The sequence below is a fragment of the Trachemys scripta genome, chromosome 6 (genome assembly GCF_013100865.1).
Source record: "Trachemys scripta elegans isolate TJP31775 chromosome 6, CAS_Tse_1.0, whole genome shotgun sequence".
Taxonomy (NCBI): Eukaryota; Metazoa; Chordata; order Testudines; family Emydidae; genus Trachemys; species Trachemys scripta.
The window spans coordinates 102,151,169-102,169,374 of record NC_048303.1 but is presented as its reverse complement, the minus strand read 5'-3'; the positions used below and the strand labels follow the sequence as shown (position 1 = coordinate 102,169,374).

Below are 18,206 nucleotides of genomic sequence, written 5' to 3'. Positions count from 1 at the left end.
TACATGACCCCAGGATGGGAAACTGAAATCTGAGCTGCGCCGCCCGGGAGAGCCGAAGCCTAGGCAAGGGGCCTATAACTGAAACCCTCCGCCCAGGGCTAAAGTTCTCAGGCTTCGGCTTGGGCCCTGGGCGGTGGGGCTCTGGCTTCAGCCCTGCGCCCCAGCAAGTCTAAGTCAGCCCTGGTGACCCCATTAGAACAGGGTTGCGAGCCACAGTTTGAGAATCACTGCGCTAGCTAATACAGATGAGTTGGTGCTGCGGGGGAAGTAATCTGCATCAGGTATAGAGCCAATGCAGCCACAAGCAAAGGGGGAACCAGGGACCAGACTGAGAGACTGAATCCCAGTCTGATTCCAAGACACTATAACTAATCACTGAAATTTTCTTTTCAAAAGGTGCTAGTAAATGTATCCCCCTGTCTTATCAACTTGAAAAGAACGATTCTGTCTATGGGGTAACACACAGGAGAGTGGAAGAGTTAAAGTTATTGCCATTACTGATGGATCATAAAAACCTCAAGAGAATTTGTTACCTGTGGTGAAGTAAACCAAAATCATCTCAAATTAATATAAAACACCATAAACTGGGTTATTACAATTAGGGCATCTGACCAGAACCAAAACTTTACTTCTATGGAAAGATGTTTCTACACAAGAGTCTTCATGTTTGATAACAATTGGATTTCTTGTGTATCGTTAGTAGTTAATCCCTTCCTAACAGCCGGGTTTATCAGAATGTATTGTAGCAGGAAGAAGTGAGTCTGATGTTGCAGCCAGCACTGACTAAAAGCTTACAGCCAGTGCTACTCCATTAAACAGAGGCTTTGCTAGCATAAATAACATACACTCTGAAGTTTAAAGGGATACCACAAAGACTTTAATGTATGATTTGTCTCTGTGGTTAATAACTCAGTTCTTCATTTTTGTCAGCTTGTACAAGAAAACTAGACCAGTCAATTCCATTTTTTTTTTCTTTTATGTTACAATCCACTAACGGTCAGTTTCACTTTGTCTCATGCCTTAGCCCTTGAACAAACAAGGAGAATGCTATATTATACAACATCTCACAGATACTTTCTATAATTTTAAGATCATACATGCTGAACTCAGCAGACTTCATACACGGCAAACAAAGTAACAAATAACATCCTTAGTCTAGCAGAGTCTCAGTACTGGAGGACTGGATAGCATAGAGGTCAGTAACTCAATATGGAGCCTTTCACATCTAAGATACTGGTTCAAATCGGATCGAGGTTAGTAGTGACAGAGAGCCCTTTGCTGTAAGACAGCTGTTCATTGGCCTATGTAAAACAGTCAAGTGGCTGTCAGTGTTTTAACTACCATGTTGTGTCTCTATGCATGGAGCAGGTCAATGCACCTGGTGGTTGCATTTCCAATAGTCACTTGTGGCTAGTACCTGCGGTGGGTGGAAAATTTTTAGGACAAGGTGTATAGACTAGACCAATTATTGCCAGTTTTTGCAGAGGCACCAAAGATTGAATGGTAATGAGAACTGAATTACTTTTTCCCTCTTAGAAATGACTGCTAGTCATGTTTGAGGCATTCTAACAGTATAGGGAAACTTGCACTGTGACTGCTGTACCTGCTGTATGGATAGAGAGACACATGCTCCTCCATTTGTCAACCTGAGCAGGACAGGAATAGTTCCTGAGCATAAAAGGCTCTTATTAACTAAAAGAGACTATAAAGTGTTGTAATGCTTTTAGCTAATAATAATGGCAATGGTGAAGCCACCAGAAATTCCTACAAGTATCTTAAACCTGCAAGTGCTTGAGCACTTAAACATTTTGAAAGGCAAACTTTAAGAGCGATCTTTATTCAGAAGAGTGTGTAAAATCCTTATCTTCACTGCTTATTAGCCTGAGGGTATGTCTATGCTGGCAGAGTTTCTTCGCCAGCAGCTACATTGCTGCTCAGAGAGCACTGAAGGGAAACTGCTGTTGTGTGTTCACACTTTCAGCTGCCTGCACAATAGTGTGTTCATTAGTGTGTTCGGCACTTGCATCGGTATTCAGAATGGTGCACTCTGGGCAGCTATCCTACAGAGCATCTCTTCCTCTTCTGCCACTAAGTATTGTGGGAAGGTGGAGGGGGTCACCGGGCATACAGGGTCCTGTCCCAAAGCCCTGTGATGCATTGCTTCCCAACCCAGCAATCCCTGTGCTTCCATCTGCATTTGGCGCCATCTTTCAACGGTTTGTGTATTGCGTGCTCTGCCTCTTCGGTCTGCAGGAATAGATCTCAAACTGATGACCAATATGCTGCTTGCTCTCACTAACACGTGAGTGGCAGTGGAGTTATTCCTTAAACTACAAAGGCAAGAGGTGTCCGACGTTGATCTCGCCACACGTAGTAGCTACGACATGAATTGCTTGTGGCAGTCACGGAGGTGCTGACAACAGTGGCACACTGCTTTTGGGCCCGGGAAACAAGCAGTGAGTGGTGGGATCACATCATCATGAACATCTGGGATGACAAGCAGCGGCTGCAGAACTTTCAGATGAGGAAAGCCACTTTCATGGGACTGTGTGATGAGCTCGCCCCAGCCATGCAGTGCAAGGACATGAGAATGAGAGCTGCCCTGTCGTTGGAGAAGCACTTGGCGGTTGCACTGTGGAAGCTGGCTACTCCAGACTACTACCAATCAGTTGCTAACCAGTTTGGACCGGGGAAAGTCTACCTTTGGACTTGTGTTGACGGAAGTGTGCAGGGCCATTAATCGCATGCTGCTGCGAAAGACCATGACTCTGGGCAACGTGCATGACATTGTGGATGGCTTTGCACAAATGGGCTTCCCTAACTGTGGAGGGGCAATAGATAGCACGCACATTCCAATTCTGGCACCAGACCACCTAGCCAATGAGTACAAAATCGGAAGGGGTATTTCTCAATGGTTCTCCAGGCGCTTGTGGATCACCTTGGGCGTTTCACAGACATTAACGCAGGCTGGTCCGGAAAGGTGCATGACTTACGCATCTTTCAGAACACAGGCCTGTTCAGGAAGCTGCAAGCAGGGACTTTCTTCCCAGAGAGAAGATCACAGCAGGGGAAGTCGAAATGCCCATTGTGACCCTGGGAGACCCTGCCTACCCCTTAATGCCATGGCTTATGAAGCCATACACGGGGAACCTTGACAGCAGCAAGGAACGGTTCAACAATAGGCTGAGCAAGTGCAGAATGACTGAGTCTGCTTTTGGCCATTTAAAGGCTCGCTGGTGCTGCCTATATGGGAGGCTGGACCTGGCCAATGACCATATTCCTATGCTTATAGCCACGTGCTGTGTACACCATAATATTTGTGAAGGGAAGGGTGAAAGCTTCACTCAGGGCTGGACAGTTGAGTCTCAGCGCCTGGACGCTGAATTTGAACAGCCAGAGACCAGGGCTATTAGAGTGGCGCAGTGCAGGGTCATAAGGATCAGGGATGCCCAGAGGTAGCAATTTGAAGCTGAAAGCCACTAATATTTGTTGCTATGCTTGGGAGTGCAGTGCTTGTAATGCTAGGTGATTGTGATTGGTGCAGACAATGCACTGTGAAGGTTTAAGAAAATTGTCTGTTGCTTTCCTTTCAGTTAATGGAATAAAGATTGCTTTCAAACCAAAACAGTTTTTTTTAAAAAACAAAAACTGGAGGAGAGAGACAAACAAAAAAACACATCAGCACTGAGGGGGATGGGGGAAGGGAGGGTCCCAGGAGGAGGAGGGGTCCCAGGAGGAGGTGGGGTCCCAGGACGAATAAAGATTTGTGTATGTCCAGGTATCCTATGCAACCTTTTCCTTTGGAGTACAGTGCAGTGGATACTGTACTTCAGCAGGGCTAAACGGCAGAGGGACGGGTGTTGAGTGCAGTGGGTACTGGGAGTCCGCAGGGCTGGACTGTGACTGGGCAGGTGTGGAATGCAGCGGGTACTGACTGGAGCAAGGATGTTGACAAGAGTGTGTTGGCGGTGTGTGTGGGGCGCAAGGAAAAGAGTTTTGCGACAGCGGCTGCATGGGAGGGCAGGCGCAGAGTTGCTCGGTTTGCAGTGCTAGGAGCGCCTGAAGCGTGTCCGCTTGGCGCTCCATCATGTTTAAGAGCCGCTCCGTGGCTTCGTTCCGGCGCACCACGTTCTCCTTTTGTTCTCTCTGCTCGCTGTCCCGCCACTCGTTCATTTCTTGTTTTTCTGCCGCGGAGTGCAGCATGACATCATGGAGAAGATCCTCTCTACTTTTTCGTGCCGCTTTCTAATTCTGCGCAGCCGTTCAGCCGGCGATAACAAAAAGAGAGGCTGGGTTCCCAAAGCCATATATGCGAAGCCAAAATGCAACATTTTACAGAAGCAATATTATTTGCAACACACAGACCACTGTATCAGTGTTTTAAAACACAACCCCTATTCACATACCTATCGCTAACTGGCTGACCCCAGGCAAGCACACATGACCCACAAGACCCCCAAAATGGTGAGTAGCTGCAGATGCAGGGGAATTCAGTGTTCCAGGACAATACTGGGCACGTGGCTCTTGGGGAGAGCCAGCACTGTAGGGGAGGGGCATAAGAATCATTCCTGTTCCCACATTTTCCACAGGCTGTGTTCATTATGGAAGATCTCTTGCTGCTCAGGGTGAACAGGGAATCAAGGGGAGGGTCTTCTCCAAGAGTGTCACTTCCACCCTGGCCCTCACGCAGCTCAAACTAATAATCCTTTGCATTTCTGTGGCCTTTTTCCTCCCAGGAGCTCAAAAAACTTCATAAGCAGTAACACATTTACCTTTGCAACACATCTGTAAAATAGGTAAGTAGTACATCTCTTAGTTTACAGATTGGGAAACTGAGGCATAGATGAAACAATTTGCCCAAGTTTACATGCACAGTCTATGGCAGAGCAAGATCCCAGATCTCTTGGCTTCCAGTCCTGTGTCTTGACCATAAACCGTCCTTTTACCCTGTTTTAGCTGTTCATTTAGATCTTTACAATATAAATAACTGTTTCCTGGTGTTTTGTCTATACAGGCAGTCCTCGGACTTACGACACAATTGGTTCCTTAAAATTGCTTCGTAAGTCGAAACGTCGTAACTCGGAACCGCAATCCACTCCATTGCGGGACCGAGCATCGTAAAGTCAAAACCAATTGTTGTAAGTCGAATCGGTGTCAATTCAGAAACGCCGTTAGTGCCGTTTGTCGTAAATGTCATAAAGTCGAGGACTGCTTGTATACATTTTGTTGAATAGCTTAATTGATTTTTAATTATGAAAAAATATATAACAGCTGTTCTTATTTTCAGTATTGACATGTTAAAGTCCCCTGATAAAGAAGAAGATCCAGAGATTATTTCTGAAGACAGCAGCCTAGTAACTCTTCGGTATGTTGGATTTTGATGCCATTATCAGAACCTGGATAAGATAAATTCTTTAACTGCTATAGTACCATAATGTGTTTGTCATTCAGGCAATGGTGTAACTGCTGGGCAGTTTCTAGTAATACATTAAAGATCTGGAAACCATCTTAGGGGAGCGTAGGTTGCACCAACCCACTGCTTTATGTGCTTTAAAGAATTCTGGAGTAAAAAATAGAGATTTTTCAAGCCATCTGCATTGAAGGATCTCATTTAATAAAGACTATCAGTTATAGTACACGAGATTCTGATATGGCTGCTGAGCTTTAACACCAGATGCTTTTGGACTGACTTTTAGAGATGCTTAGAGTATGAGGCCAGAAAGGACCACCAAATTATCTAGACTGACTTCCTGCAAATCACAGGCCACCAACACCACCCAGCAACCACATACTAAACCTAACCGCTGAAATTAGACCAAAATATTATAGGCCTCAGGACGCTAAATTATTGTGTGCCATAGACAGAGAACAGGAGGGACTCAGGTGTGACATTGCCTGAGGACCCTTCAGTGACAGGGAATTAAGTGAGCTATTCCCAGGTGACCCTGTCAAGAGATCTACATCCCACCCTGCAGAGGAAGGCAAAAAACCCCAAGGTCACTGCCAGTCTCACCAGTTAGAGCCTGAGTGTGTGAGCAAGAGCCAGCCAACCAAGCACTGAAGAGAAAATCCTCAGTACCACCTCAGAGTACTGGCTTATTCCGTCCAGGGTTCCATCGACAACTGTGGCCATCTCTAATGCTACAGAGACAAACAAACAAACCACACCTACAGTGGGGGTCGAGGGGTAATCAATCCCTTTCTGACAGGTGACCAGCTGAAGCCCTGAAGCATGAGATTTTTAGGAACATCAGATGCTTAGGAAACAGGAAGTTAAATATGAATAATAAAGTGGACCTGACACAAATGTGGGAGAGAGAATTTCTCAGAGTGCAAGGTGGGTCTGAGGCAGCAGATCACAACACTCTGAGCCCAAAATTGCTAAAATGCCATCATGTGGTAGTAACAAACCCAGCACTTCTGGTCCATTTTAAACCTTGATTAAATTATCCTACACTTGGCCAACACAAGCCTTGATTCATTGATGGTACTTGACATTCTTTTTGCCTGTCTAGAACAAAGAAAATGCAATCTGTGGCTTATAGTTAGAATTAGTGTTGCGGGGGTCTTGCTACTGAAAATAATACATCTGGAAAAGCCTGCAGGTAAATAGACATGTACATATAATGAAAATTAATGTGTGTTAATATTAACTATGTGAACACATATATTTAATATTGTTATGAGCTGGGTGAAACCTTGTTATGGGTTGTTAATACCTCTTTGAGATTGAATGTGAATGCATCCTTCAATTAACATAACTGAGAGCCTGAGTTAATCAGAAATCCACCAGGTAAAACAAAAGGGGGTTGTGAACCCACCCAGAAGCTTTGGACTGAGTGGACAGAGGGGTTTTGCTGAGGGGTGTGTGAGCGAAGGCAAAAGACACAGATCAGAGAGTGGGCCTGGTGGACGGAGGTTTAAAAACAAGAGAGCCAACCAGCAGCCTATAAGCATAGTGTGACCTGGAAAAAGCTAGAGACAGCTTTTGGGTCAGGTGTTGAGGCTGTACGCTAAGAAACTGCTCCATTCGTTCTTGGTTCCTTCTGATTTCAGACACACGACTTTGTACATTCCTTGGAAATAAATAGGATTGCATCAAAGAAAATACCAGATTCCATCATTTTCTACTTCCACCTTCACTTTATATTCTTGTTTAAATGAGACTGAACAGAAGTGGTTTGGATTTCTATAACTATGAGAGAGAGAATGACTCTGTAGCCCAATGGTTAGGGCACCCACTGGGAGGTGAGAGACCTGACATCCAGTCCCCCTGCTCCAGTCATTCTTTCATTATTTATCCACAGTGGAACAGTTTCAACAGGGGAGACTAAGAGTGCTTCAACATCAGAATATTCTATAGCCCGTGGTTAAAGCATCTTAAGAGATGTGAGACCCCTATTCAAATCCTTTCTCTCCCTCTGGCAGAGCGGGGGAAATTGAATCTGGGTCTCTTACATCCCAAGTGAATGCTCTAACCACTGGGCTAAACGTTATAGGGTGGGCATGACCTCTTCTTTCTCTAGCTGTTTTGCGTGGAACGAGGCAGCTCCCTAACTAATTCACTGGTTCAGGAAATGTGTTAGGTATCTAAGTCACCGAGTCGATGCAGCAGGTTCCCATTCGTGGATGATTAGGAGAGGCAGGTATCTCCTTGCAGCCTAGCACGTACACCTGTTGTCAGCATTGCTCTTCAGCTAGCTTCGGTGGCTCCCTGCCTAGCATGCTGGCTTTTGTGGATCGCAATGATAGGCACCTCTCTCTTCCCTTTTATTGTATAGGGAGCCTAGGTATTTAACTTGACCTTGTGGACCACAGTGTTGGTCTTTTGATTTTCCAGGTGTTTGAAAGTTAGGTACTGTAATCCTCAGCATTGCAATGCCTACGTCCCTTCCTGGATTTCATCCTGGATCTTAACCTATTTAATGTTCTTTGTGAACTGCCAAGTACATTGATGGTTTGATATATAAAGATATACATACATACATACATACATACATACATACAATGTTTGTTCTAAAAGATTTCAGCCAATCTAGATGCTCAACTTTCAATTAGTTCAAATAGTTTTTCTAAACAGGTGGCATTAACATAAAGTAAAGTTAATAATCAAGACATTTATGTAGGCTTTACTACACCATGATGTAATCAAAAAGATAGGCTGCTGCCTACATCAGAACATTATTTCTGGAATATTTGACAATATTGGACCATAGTCAAATAACAGGTGGTCAACTGACTGGTCAGTTGATGTTATTCAACTGGTCAATTAACCAGTTGACCAAGCCTCATCTCTCTGGAAGTGTTTAGTCTTTTCCATTTTAAACCAGCATTGCAGTTCCCATGTCGTTTTAAAATGTACCTAATTACACTAAACAGCACGCTTTATAATGCCATTTTGCCTTGTCTCTCTCTCTTGTTGCCCTCTACCCTATCAAGAATTAGAAAGAAGGCCCTGGAGAGGCGAGAAGAAACCATAATTGTAGATCGCACTTGCAGACAAGAAACATTTACTTATGAGATGGTAAGATTTCCCCCTCTTCTCCTCCCAGACTCTTAAGACAATTGAATCCTGTCAAGAAAACAGCTCTCAAGGACTTCCTTTGCTTTGTGTCTTTGATTTGCTGGTGAAGCCAACTATATCATTCACACTGTTGTACTATGAGTTTGCAAACAATGACTAAGATGACATATGCTCCTATAAGTGGGTAGCCCACACTGCAACGCTTTTGGGGCAGGGACAGTCTCTCACTGTGTTTTGTAGAGTCCCTAACACAATGGGATTCTAATCTTGGCTGAGGCTTCTAAGCATTATCAGAATATTATTGATGATGATAACAACATGGTTTCTGTTTTATATGGGAGCCCCAATGTGCTGGGTGCTGTACAGACATATAATACGATTAAGGCATAGGCCGTATAGCAGGGGTTCTCAAACTGGGGGTCAGCACCCCTCAGGGGGTCGCGAGCTGTCAGCCTCCACCCCAAACCCCGCTTTGCCTCCATCCAGCATTTATAATGGTGTTAAATATATAAAAAGTGTTTTTAATTTATTGGGGGGGGGGTTGCACTCAGAAGCTTGCTATGTGAAAGGGGTCACCAGTACAAAAGTTTTAGAACCCCTGCACTATAGGCAATGCCTAGAGCTCAGGAGTCATGGGATGGTGTCACGACCTCCTCTTTAATTTAAAACAAAAATATCCACAACCAAAATGGACAGAGACTTTTTTATTTTTATTTTTTTTTTAATGAAAGGTGACATTTTCCTAAATTTCCAGCTCCTGGAATCAATTAATTATACAAGAAAAACACCAAACATTATGAGAGTTAGGAATTGCCCTGTGTGGCCCTCCTGCACTTACATGCACTTAACACTGCTGCCTTCTCTTACCTTTGTCGTGTGTGTGTGTGTATGTTAACATTGTGTAGTATACATAAGAAACAAATCAAAAACAAATTGCGGGTAATGAGTTGGCACAGATATTTTCTAGAAAACAGTAGGAGCTACTCAGCAGTCTTGCGAGCCAAGCTCTTTAAAAAGAAGGCACGTGTACGGCAATTGATGCTCTAATACGGCAATGTCAATAGTTCCAATGGAATTTATTATTGAAAGTAAAACATACTAGACAGTCTGAGTTTTGTTTACATTAGCAAAAGAGACTCCAGTGATAGAGTCCAATTAGCTTGTACTTCAAGGACTAGTAGTTATCTCTGCACAGGGCTACAGCAGCAGAAAGCATCTCTGCTATTAAAGCTAAAGAGCACTTTGTGGTGGCCAGATTGCAGTGAAATCCTTTTTCAGCCAGAAGTTTGTTTTCATTTGGGGCAACGCTCCCCAACTGTTTGGGGAGACTGGTTGTTAGAGAAGGGAGAAATTACTCCCTTATTCTGTTTGACAGCTGGGGTTTCATCTTAAGGAAAGAGCATAACAAAAATGCTTTCAGCTCATATCCAGAACATGATAGTTTGTACTATAGGAGGTAGTGCCTGAGGATAAGAGGCATGGTGGGGCTGGATTCTTGGTTTGGATTTGCTTGACATTTGGATTGAGTAAAGAGGCCTCAAATCATGTACATCATTAGCAAGAGTCTCTTGTTTTCGCACACTTTTCCCATGTTTAGTTTCTGGACCATTGAACAATTTGCAGTAGAATGTACTCGGACATATGTATTAACATTTTATCTTCCTAGGAGTCTCATGCAATTGGAAAGAAGCCAAAAGATCCAGCAAATCTAATTGAGGAAGGAGAACTTTTCCTAACTCTGAACATCTTTTATCCTGTCATATTTCAGAAGGTTGGTATTAAAAATTCTCTGGGTCAGAGTCTGATACATTTTCCCACCTTGAATAGTGTCTCACTCCACAAGTAGTCTCACTGAAATCAGTGGGATCATACAAGGAGCAAGATGCTACACAAGACTGAGCGTTCTTATTTATCCGTTAGCCTGTAGGTGCTATTACAATTTATCCAAATTGGAGGTCCTAGACCCGGTATAAGCATACCATAAATCACACTCAAAAGCTGCCAGAGACTGGCTTTCTGTGATTCGAGGTGGTAGTTGTAAAAGTTGCAGTCTTTTCTTAATGGTTCAGTAGTAACTTCATAGTTTTACTGCAGATCAGAATGTGTAGCATTTAGAACTAACGTATTTTCTGTGGGTCTGGCCAACAGTTGTACTCAGATTACTTGTAGGGTTGCCAACTTTGGTTGGATGAATTCCTGGAGATTTCATCACATGGCATAATCTTTAATTAAAGATTAATGTTTAATTCCTGGAGACTCCAGGACAATCCTGGAGGGTTGGCAGCCCTAGTTACTTGCAGCCATGAAAAGCTTAGAGTCTGTGCTTCAAATTAGTTCCTTTGTTGTACAAACTTGGGGCAGCTTTACAGGAGCTGTGGAAAGCTGATGTCAGCCTTTTATGGGGAGGAGTTAGGCCTTGTGGTGCTAATGACCCCCAGTTAGGCATTCTGAAGCAGTGCTGGTGGTAAAGACATTCTGGCCCTGTTGTTAACTGAAGGCTGCTCACTGTTTCTTTTGTAGCATAAAGATCACAAACCTTATCAGACAGTGCTTGTGTTGGGCAGTCAAAAACTCACTGAGCTCAGAGACTCCATTTCCTGTGTCAGCGACCTTCAGATGGGTGGTGAGTTCAGCAGCCACCCTGACCAAGCACCAGAGCATATTAGCAAGGTACAATCATCTGATGTAAAGGGGATGAGGGTGTATGTGTTTGTGCTTGGTTGTTTTTTCCCCCACCAACAGTAAAATGCAATGGTGCAGTTGGATTACATAATTCTGTGAGTATCCAGATATCATGGTGGGAGGCCAAATTTAATACCAGGCTACATCTGTAATCTAAAATAGATTTACTGACCTTTGGGGAATGCTTTTTGAGATGCATGGCTAGAAGATAAAAAATGAGTGTTTAACTATTACTAGGGTCTATGAAATGCCTCACATGTTTCTGAGCACTAGAACATAACCATTACAGCTAAAGTTATTTGCCAGAAGTCACCAGATGCCTGTCAGAGTGAGACATCAGCTCTTCTGTTTTACTTGGCAATTAAAATATGGAAAAACCACACACTTTGCACTTATTGTGACTTCTTAAAATTACGGTTAACACATGCATATACACACAAAGTATACATACATTATTGTATATTTTATCTATGCATAATTGCATATGTAACATATATGTAAAACATTCCTAAACCACAACAAAATTATTCAAAGAGCTACATTCTTAAAATACATTTCCATATAGAGTCCGGCTAACATCCCAAAGCAGCCTTCTGCTTTCTTTAATTTTACCTTTGTAAATTAAAAAGGTATTAATCTGAGAATGAATAGATCAGTGCTTAAAGTTTCGAATGTGGATAAAAGACTACCTTTCTCTGTTTCCATTTAAATGATTATTTAAAAAATAACCCCAGCTTCTCCAAAAAGTAATCTATAATTTACTGTGGGATGCTCCTAAGGGGAAATTGGCATCTGCCTTACTTATGCAGTGGTTCCCGCTGTTCCTTAATAATACACCTCTACCCCGATACGATGCAGTCCTCGGGAGACAAAAAATCTCACCGTGTTACAGGAGAGACTGCGTTATATCGAACTTGCTTTGGCCCTCCCTGTTCCTTGTTCCCTGACCACCCCCTCCAGAGACCCCCATCTCTAATCACCCCCAGGACCCCACCCCTACCCAACCCCCCTGTCCCCTGACTGCTCTGACCTCTATCCACATATCCCGCCCCCTGACAGGCACTCACCGGCAGCGGCGGGAAGCGGAGCAGCCCGGCCCCAGCCCGCTCCACTCCGCCGCCACCTCCCAGCTGCGGCGCTTAGTTTCCCGCTATCGGTGAGTGCGGGGAGGTTGGGGAAGGGATGCGCCCCCTCGCCCCCCCCTTCCCCCCTGCGGCGGGAAGCGGAGTGACGCGGCCCCAGCCCACTCCGCATTTCTTGCTCTGGCCCCAGCCGTCTCACTGGGGGTGGGGCTGGGGAAAGGTCCTGCACTCACCTGCGGCAGGAAGTGGAGCGCGGAGCTGGCTGGGGCCGGGCTGCTCCACTTCCTGCTGCTGGTGAGTGCAGGGAGGTTGGGGAAAGGACGCCTCTCCCACTCACCAGCAGTGGGAAGCGGAGCGATGTGGCTGGGAGCTGGCGGAGGGGAGCGGGCTGGGGCCAGGGTGCTCCGCTTCCGCCGGTGAGTACGAGGGGGATCCCTTCCCCTAAGCTCCTTCCCCCGAGCGACACGGCTGGGGCCGGGGCGAGGGAAGCAGAGTGGGCTGCTCCCGGCCCCCAGCTAATCCCCAGGGCCACTCTGGGACTGCAGGGCCTCCAAAAGTGCACCCCCACAGCTCCTGTCTCCCATACCCTGGTGCGGGGGGGGGGGAAGCCCCTGACTGCCCCCGAGACCCTCTGCCCCTTATCCAACCCCTCGGCCATGGCCTGGCCTGGCACCCTTAACACGCTGCTTTAACGTGTTGTATGCGAACCCACATTATATAGGGTCGCATTGTATCAGGGTAGAGGTAGGTGTGTGTGTGTGTGTATATGTGTGTATATATATATATATATATATATATATATATATATAAATAAACGTCTCTATAGAGAGAGAGCCCTTGTGCAGGCTCTTCCTTGACTTTAAGCTATATATTTGTGAGGTTAATCTATTTCCTTTTGTCTACTTTCTATTGTTTTAAGTTCCCAAACCCATAATAAAAAAAAAACTTTGATATGATTGTATTTTCTATTCATATAAATACTACTTGCTGCTAATTTTAGCCTGTCCACGTGTACAGCTCTCAATGTATTGTAGAGCGCAGCTGATTAACAGATTAATAACACATGGTTATTTTGCCAAATCGTTTTTTCTTCTTTTTTAATTTTTCTTCCTAGTTGATATGAAAGAGTTTAGCAAAGGAGCTCGCTCTTCTATATAAGAGTTAATCTACACTGCCTTGTCACAGAACTTGTTGCATAAACAGTGGATACTCATTGGCTAGCTTCAGTAATTTCTGGTGATGCGGAATTCTGTGAGCCCCGTTAATGCTGATATGAATGGCATAAAACATTAATTAACCTCTGTGAGAAAATGTGTGGTACAAATGGCCTGTCTCTGTGTGACAAATTGTGTAATTAAGAGAGCATTTTGTGGGATGCTGTATCTCTTCAGAGCACTAAAAAGGGAGATGATTTGACCTTCCAGAACAGCACGTCTGTCTTGTTTATGGAGGTGTGCATAGTCACTATTGCCTCATGGCCACCTTTAATTTATGTTTTGGTGCAGGGTTGCAATAGAGTTGATGACTTGTCATCCTGGGGAACTGTGGGTCTTGTGGCATGGCCTGCTCTGACCTTGCTAGTTTTTAGCAATTGGAAAGTTGTGCCTAAATTCTGTAAAAGATGCTCATGAGTTTTTAGAAATCTGTGAATAGCAGAATGGGGAAATAATAAGAAAAGAAAGATCATACAGTAGATAACATATCAGCATGATCAGTTTGCCGTTAACAGGGCCGGCTCCAGGGTTTTGGCCGCCCCAAGCAGCCAAAACAAAAAGCCGCGATCGCGATCTGTGGCGGCAATTCGCCGGGAAGTCCTTTGCTCCCAGGCGGAGTGAGGGACCGTCCGCCGAAGTGCTGCCGAATACCTGGACGTGCCGCCCCTCTCCGGAGCGGCCGCCCCAAGCACCTGCTTGAGAAGCTGGTGCCTGGAGCCGGCCCTGGCCGTCAACAGAGTAGCTCTGCCCTAATTTTTAGTTCTGTATTGTTTTCAGAAATCACACACTGTAGCCAGTGACTCTGCAACAAGCCATACTGTGACATCAATATTTAAGCCGAACTCCCCAATGGGAAGCTCTGCTTAAAAACTGACAGAATGATACAGCCAAATATAATATACGTACATAAAGTGCACCACAAATAAGCTTCATTTTGCAAGGTTTCTGTTGTTTAATCTATTTTTGTTTGTAGTACTAACGTTGTGTCTCTCTCTCTCTCTCTCTCTCTCTCTCTCTGTCTGTCTGTCTGTCCAAGGATCTCTACAAATCTGCTTTCTTTTATTTTGAAGGCGTTTTTTACAATGATAAAAGGCACTCAGAGTGCAGAGATCTGAGCAGGTACAGTATAAACAGTCCCTCAGTGGGAGGAGATCCTTAGGGAAGAGAAGAGAAACTTGACTGATTCTGCTGCTGATGTGTGATGTTTCGAGAAAACCCCCTAATTTCCCTCCCCTTCCATAACCATCCCCAGCATTGAACTGATCTTCCTGAAGATCTAAAACTGCTTCCTCTGTATGAGCTGGGTCCATTTATTTCTTGGGAATGGGTTCTATGACGGGAAAAAGATTGGCAGCTGCAGTTTTGCCTGGACTAGACTTTAAAATGCCCTGACTATTTACAAAGGGCTTGTCTACACAGTGTCATTGTGTGCTCTACAGGGGTGTGAATTGTAGAGCGCTCTACCTGCCCCACGTAGACCCTGCCAGTGAAAACTCAAAGGTGTGCATTGATGTAATCCCATTTCAAACAGGACTAAGTCAGTGTGCACTAGGTAACTTTTAGTTTATGCCAACACTGTCTATGTGGGTCAATTAGAGTGCTATATATTTCATGCCCATGTAGAGCCTACTAAGGTGCCATGTAGACAAGCCCAAAGACTGTTAAAGGGTGTCTCAAAAAAAAAAAAGGGGGGGGGGCAATTGTCAGCTAGACTACAAATTAAAAAGGTGCTATTTTTGTGAAGCCAGCAACCCCTCGTCTCTTCCTCCCATTACTGAGCATACATTGAATACTTTCTACACAAGTACTTCCCAGAGTTGGCAGAGAGAAGTTATGTGATCATCCCTGAGACAGGAGATGGGCCGAGCTGTGGTGGCTGGGATGGGAGGTGTCTTTGAGACCATTTCAAACTGTGGTTCAATTTTGAAAACTGACTGAATTAAACCATCAATACATATTTATATGAAGGGCGTATGGCCTTTGTCGGGAGCTGAGCTATTATGGTGGGCAGTATAGAAATCCTCAGGGCTGGATTTGGTTCCTTACTGTGCCACAGACTTACTGTGCAGTGTTGGGCAAGATGCATAATTTCTGTGCCTCACTCTTTGCTCACAAAATGAGGATGCTCATACTTTCCTAGCTCAGAGAAGTGTGAGTAAATGCTACGTGTGGTAGTGGAACACCTCATAGCGATGAACATGTTCTAATAAATACATGTGAGCTGAGGTCAGAAATAAGTGCAAAAGGTGATTGAGGCTTGGTGTGCCACAAAACACATGACTTCCATGCATGTCCAGGAAAGTCCTCAACTTTACTTGGATTTCTTTAGAAAAATGATTGGCATTGGATTCCGGGCAGCCTCAAGGCAGTGTATAACTCTCTGAAAATGTGTTAGTCAACAAATCCCTACACACTAATGTAAGAAATGTTGGTAACTTTTTTTGTAATCCGTGCCCTGATGAAGCGTTTCAGACGAACCTAAAATACAAGGTGCACAGATAACTTTCATACATTTTCAGCTTCTAACATAGCAATCCTAATTATCGTCTGTCCATGAAATTTCAGAACAATTATTGAGTGGTCAGAATCTCATGATCGAGGCTATGGGAACCTTCAGACTGCTAAAATGGAGGATTACACGTTTAATGACTTGTCCATCAAAATTGGTTTTCCATACCTCTTCTGTCACCAAGGAGATTGTGAGCATATCATTCTCATCACAGACATAAGGTAAATTATTACTATTTGGGAGTGCTCATGCAGTTACTATAAGTGCTTTGCTTTCGCTCTTACAAAGCCTGATCTCAGAGAGTGCTTGATAAACACCAGTATCAACACTATTTCAGAAAGCTGAAGTAGAATAATTTCTAGAGTATAATAGTGTAATTTTTATGCAGAATTGGCTTAGTAAAAAGGTTTTATTCTGTATGCACCTAATCCTCTGCAGCAAGCAAGGAGATAGATAGAAGGGAAACGAGAGACCATCGTGTAATAAAACAGCCATAAAACTAGTATTGGATTGGCCCATGTCCTGCATTCCTTTGCCTTTTGTTAACAGCCTGCTCCTGCAAGATGCTCAGTGTCTCCCATGAGTTGGTGAGCATTCCTGTTGTCCTCAGTAGGAACGCTCAATGTATGGCAGCTAGGAATACTCCTTCAGCTCTCCCACTTAGAGAGGAAGCCAAAAAGCTTTTGTTCCCATAAGCCTGCTATACCTAGGGTTTGCACTGAGCGTCTCTTAGGTGGCGCTTGACATCTCCCAGGATAGGGCATTACATGTCTAATGGAGATCAGCTTTACCACTGACCATACTAGTGAGTCTGCAATGTGATGCGACTAGTATTCATGTCTTAAGATTTGTGTCAGTGTTCCACAATTCTGAATGTGACTTTTCCTGGTCAGCATTGTCCTCTAACCTGACTGTCCGTGATGGTGTTCAGACACAATAAAATGATGCAATGTAGCCAAGCCCTTATCCTGTTCCTCTCTGTGCCAGGCTTGTTCATCAGGATGACTGCCTGGACAGGACCCTGTATCCCTTGCTAATCAAGAAGCATTGGTTATGGACTAGAAAATGCTTTGTGTGCAAAATGTATACAGCCAGGTAAGTGACCAGTGCTATTTGGTTAGCTTGGTTTCTTCATCCATCTAAGACTTCTGTTAACAGAAATCTTTCTAGGTGTCTTTTTTTAATATAGTATATATATTTTTTAATCAACATCCTCTGTCCTTGTACTCCAGGTGTTTGTGTCCATATAGAACTAATTCAAATTATTAGCCAGGCACAACCCACTTTTTTGTTATACACAAATCCTCAATTGTTAAGTATCATTTTCTGAAGAATGTCACTGTCGTGCCCATCCTACAGACGATTGAACGATAGGGGAATCTCTTGTGGGACAACCAAAAGAGAGTGGAAATCTTGAGGGTGGCAAACCTCTGGATAGCTCTCTTATGTTTGATACTTAGCATATGAGCACAGAACCCAGATCTATTTATTTTAGGGTTTTTATAGCATTTATTTTCTCAGTAAATTTTACTGATAGAGCAAAATGCTAGATTGAAACAATGATTATAACAGGACAAAATCAGAGTCTCTTTTTCAGGAGTCCATGTGTTGTATCTGTTAAAAAACGGTATCTTCATTAAAGTATAGATAGTAGAGGAAGAGGAGTAAAGGTAACACCCTGATTTTACTATGCTGCTTTAAGTATCTCAATACAATCATTTTAAAGGTTAAAAAGACAAAAAATATAGCTTCTCTTCCTCAACAGTTTAATGGGTTGTCTCTCTCTCCCCCTCCCCCCATTGTCTCTTTAGGCTCTGTAAGCAGAAAAATACATCTATGGCCATTTGTGCTAATCCACACCCAGGCTTTGCTAGCTGTTTGTTCTAGTTAGAGAGAACTGTGAGAGAACCCTCTGTCCCCTGCAATACTTTATATCCTATTCATCTGGTCTTAGGAAAAGCCTGTCTGCAGACACGGTAGAAATCTCTGTATCAGGAAAGTAAACCAATCCCACAGGCTAGATATGACACCTCAGTGTTTTGGCTAGGTCACTTCAAAACCAAGTTTTGGCCGCTTGCTCTAAGTGGTAATTCATGCCCCTTATCCCATTCTGATACATGGACTGTGCTCCTTTATCTTCAGTATATTGTGATAGGATCACTCAAAATAATCCGGCAGAATGCTGTTGGGACAGC

General features: G+C 43.9%; 1 protein-coding gene across 3 annotated transcripts in view; it reads left to right on the top strand.

Moving 5' to 3' along the window:
* The window catches only part of SNAPC3 (small nuclear RNA activating complex polypeptide 3), a 40,268-nt gene that overhangs the window by 11,196 nt on the left and 10,866 nt on the right, over positions 1-18,206 (top strand). For all 3 annotated transcript variants that reach the window (XR_004646112.1, XR_004646113.1, XM_034773447.1), the window contains exons 2-8: positions 5,288-5,365; positions 8,440-8,524; positions 10,191-10,295; positions 11,045-11,194; positions 14,539-14,621; positions 16,068-16,232; positions 16,999-17,106. Coding sequence is in view for 1 of the 3 variants with exons in the window: in XM_034773447.1 (XP_034629338.1) it covers positions 5,288-5,365; positions 8,440-8,524; positions 10,191-10,295; positions 11,045-11,194; positions 14,539-14,621; positions 16,068-16,232; positions 16,999-17,106 (774 nt within the window). In the remaining 2 variants the exon portion in view is untranslated. The remainder of the gene's footprint in view (positions 1-5,287; positions 5,366-8,439; positions 8,525-10,190; positions 10,296-11,044; positions 11,195-14,538; positions 14,622-16,067; positions 16,233-16,998; positions 17,107-18,206) is intronic.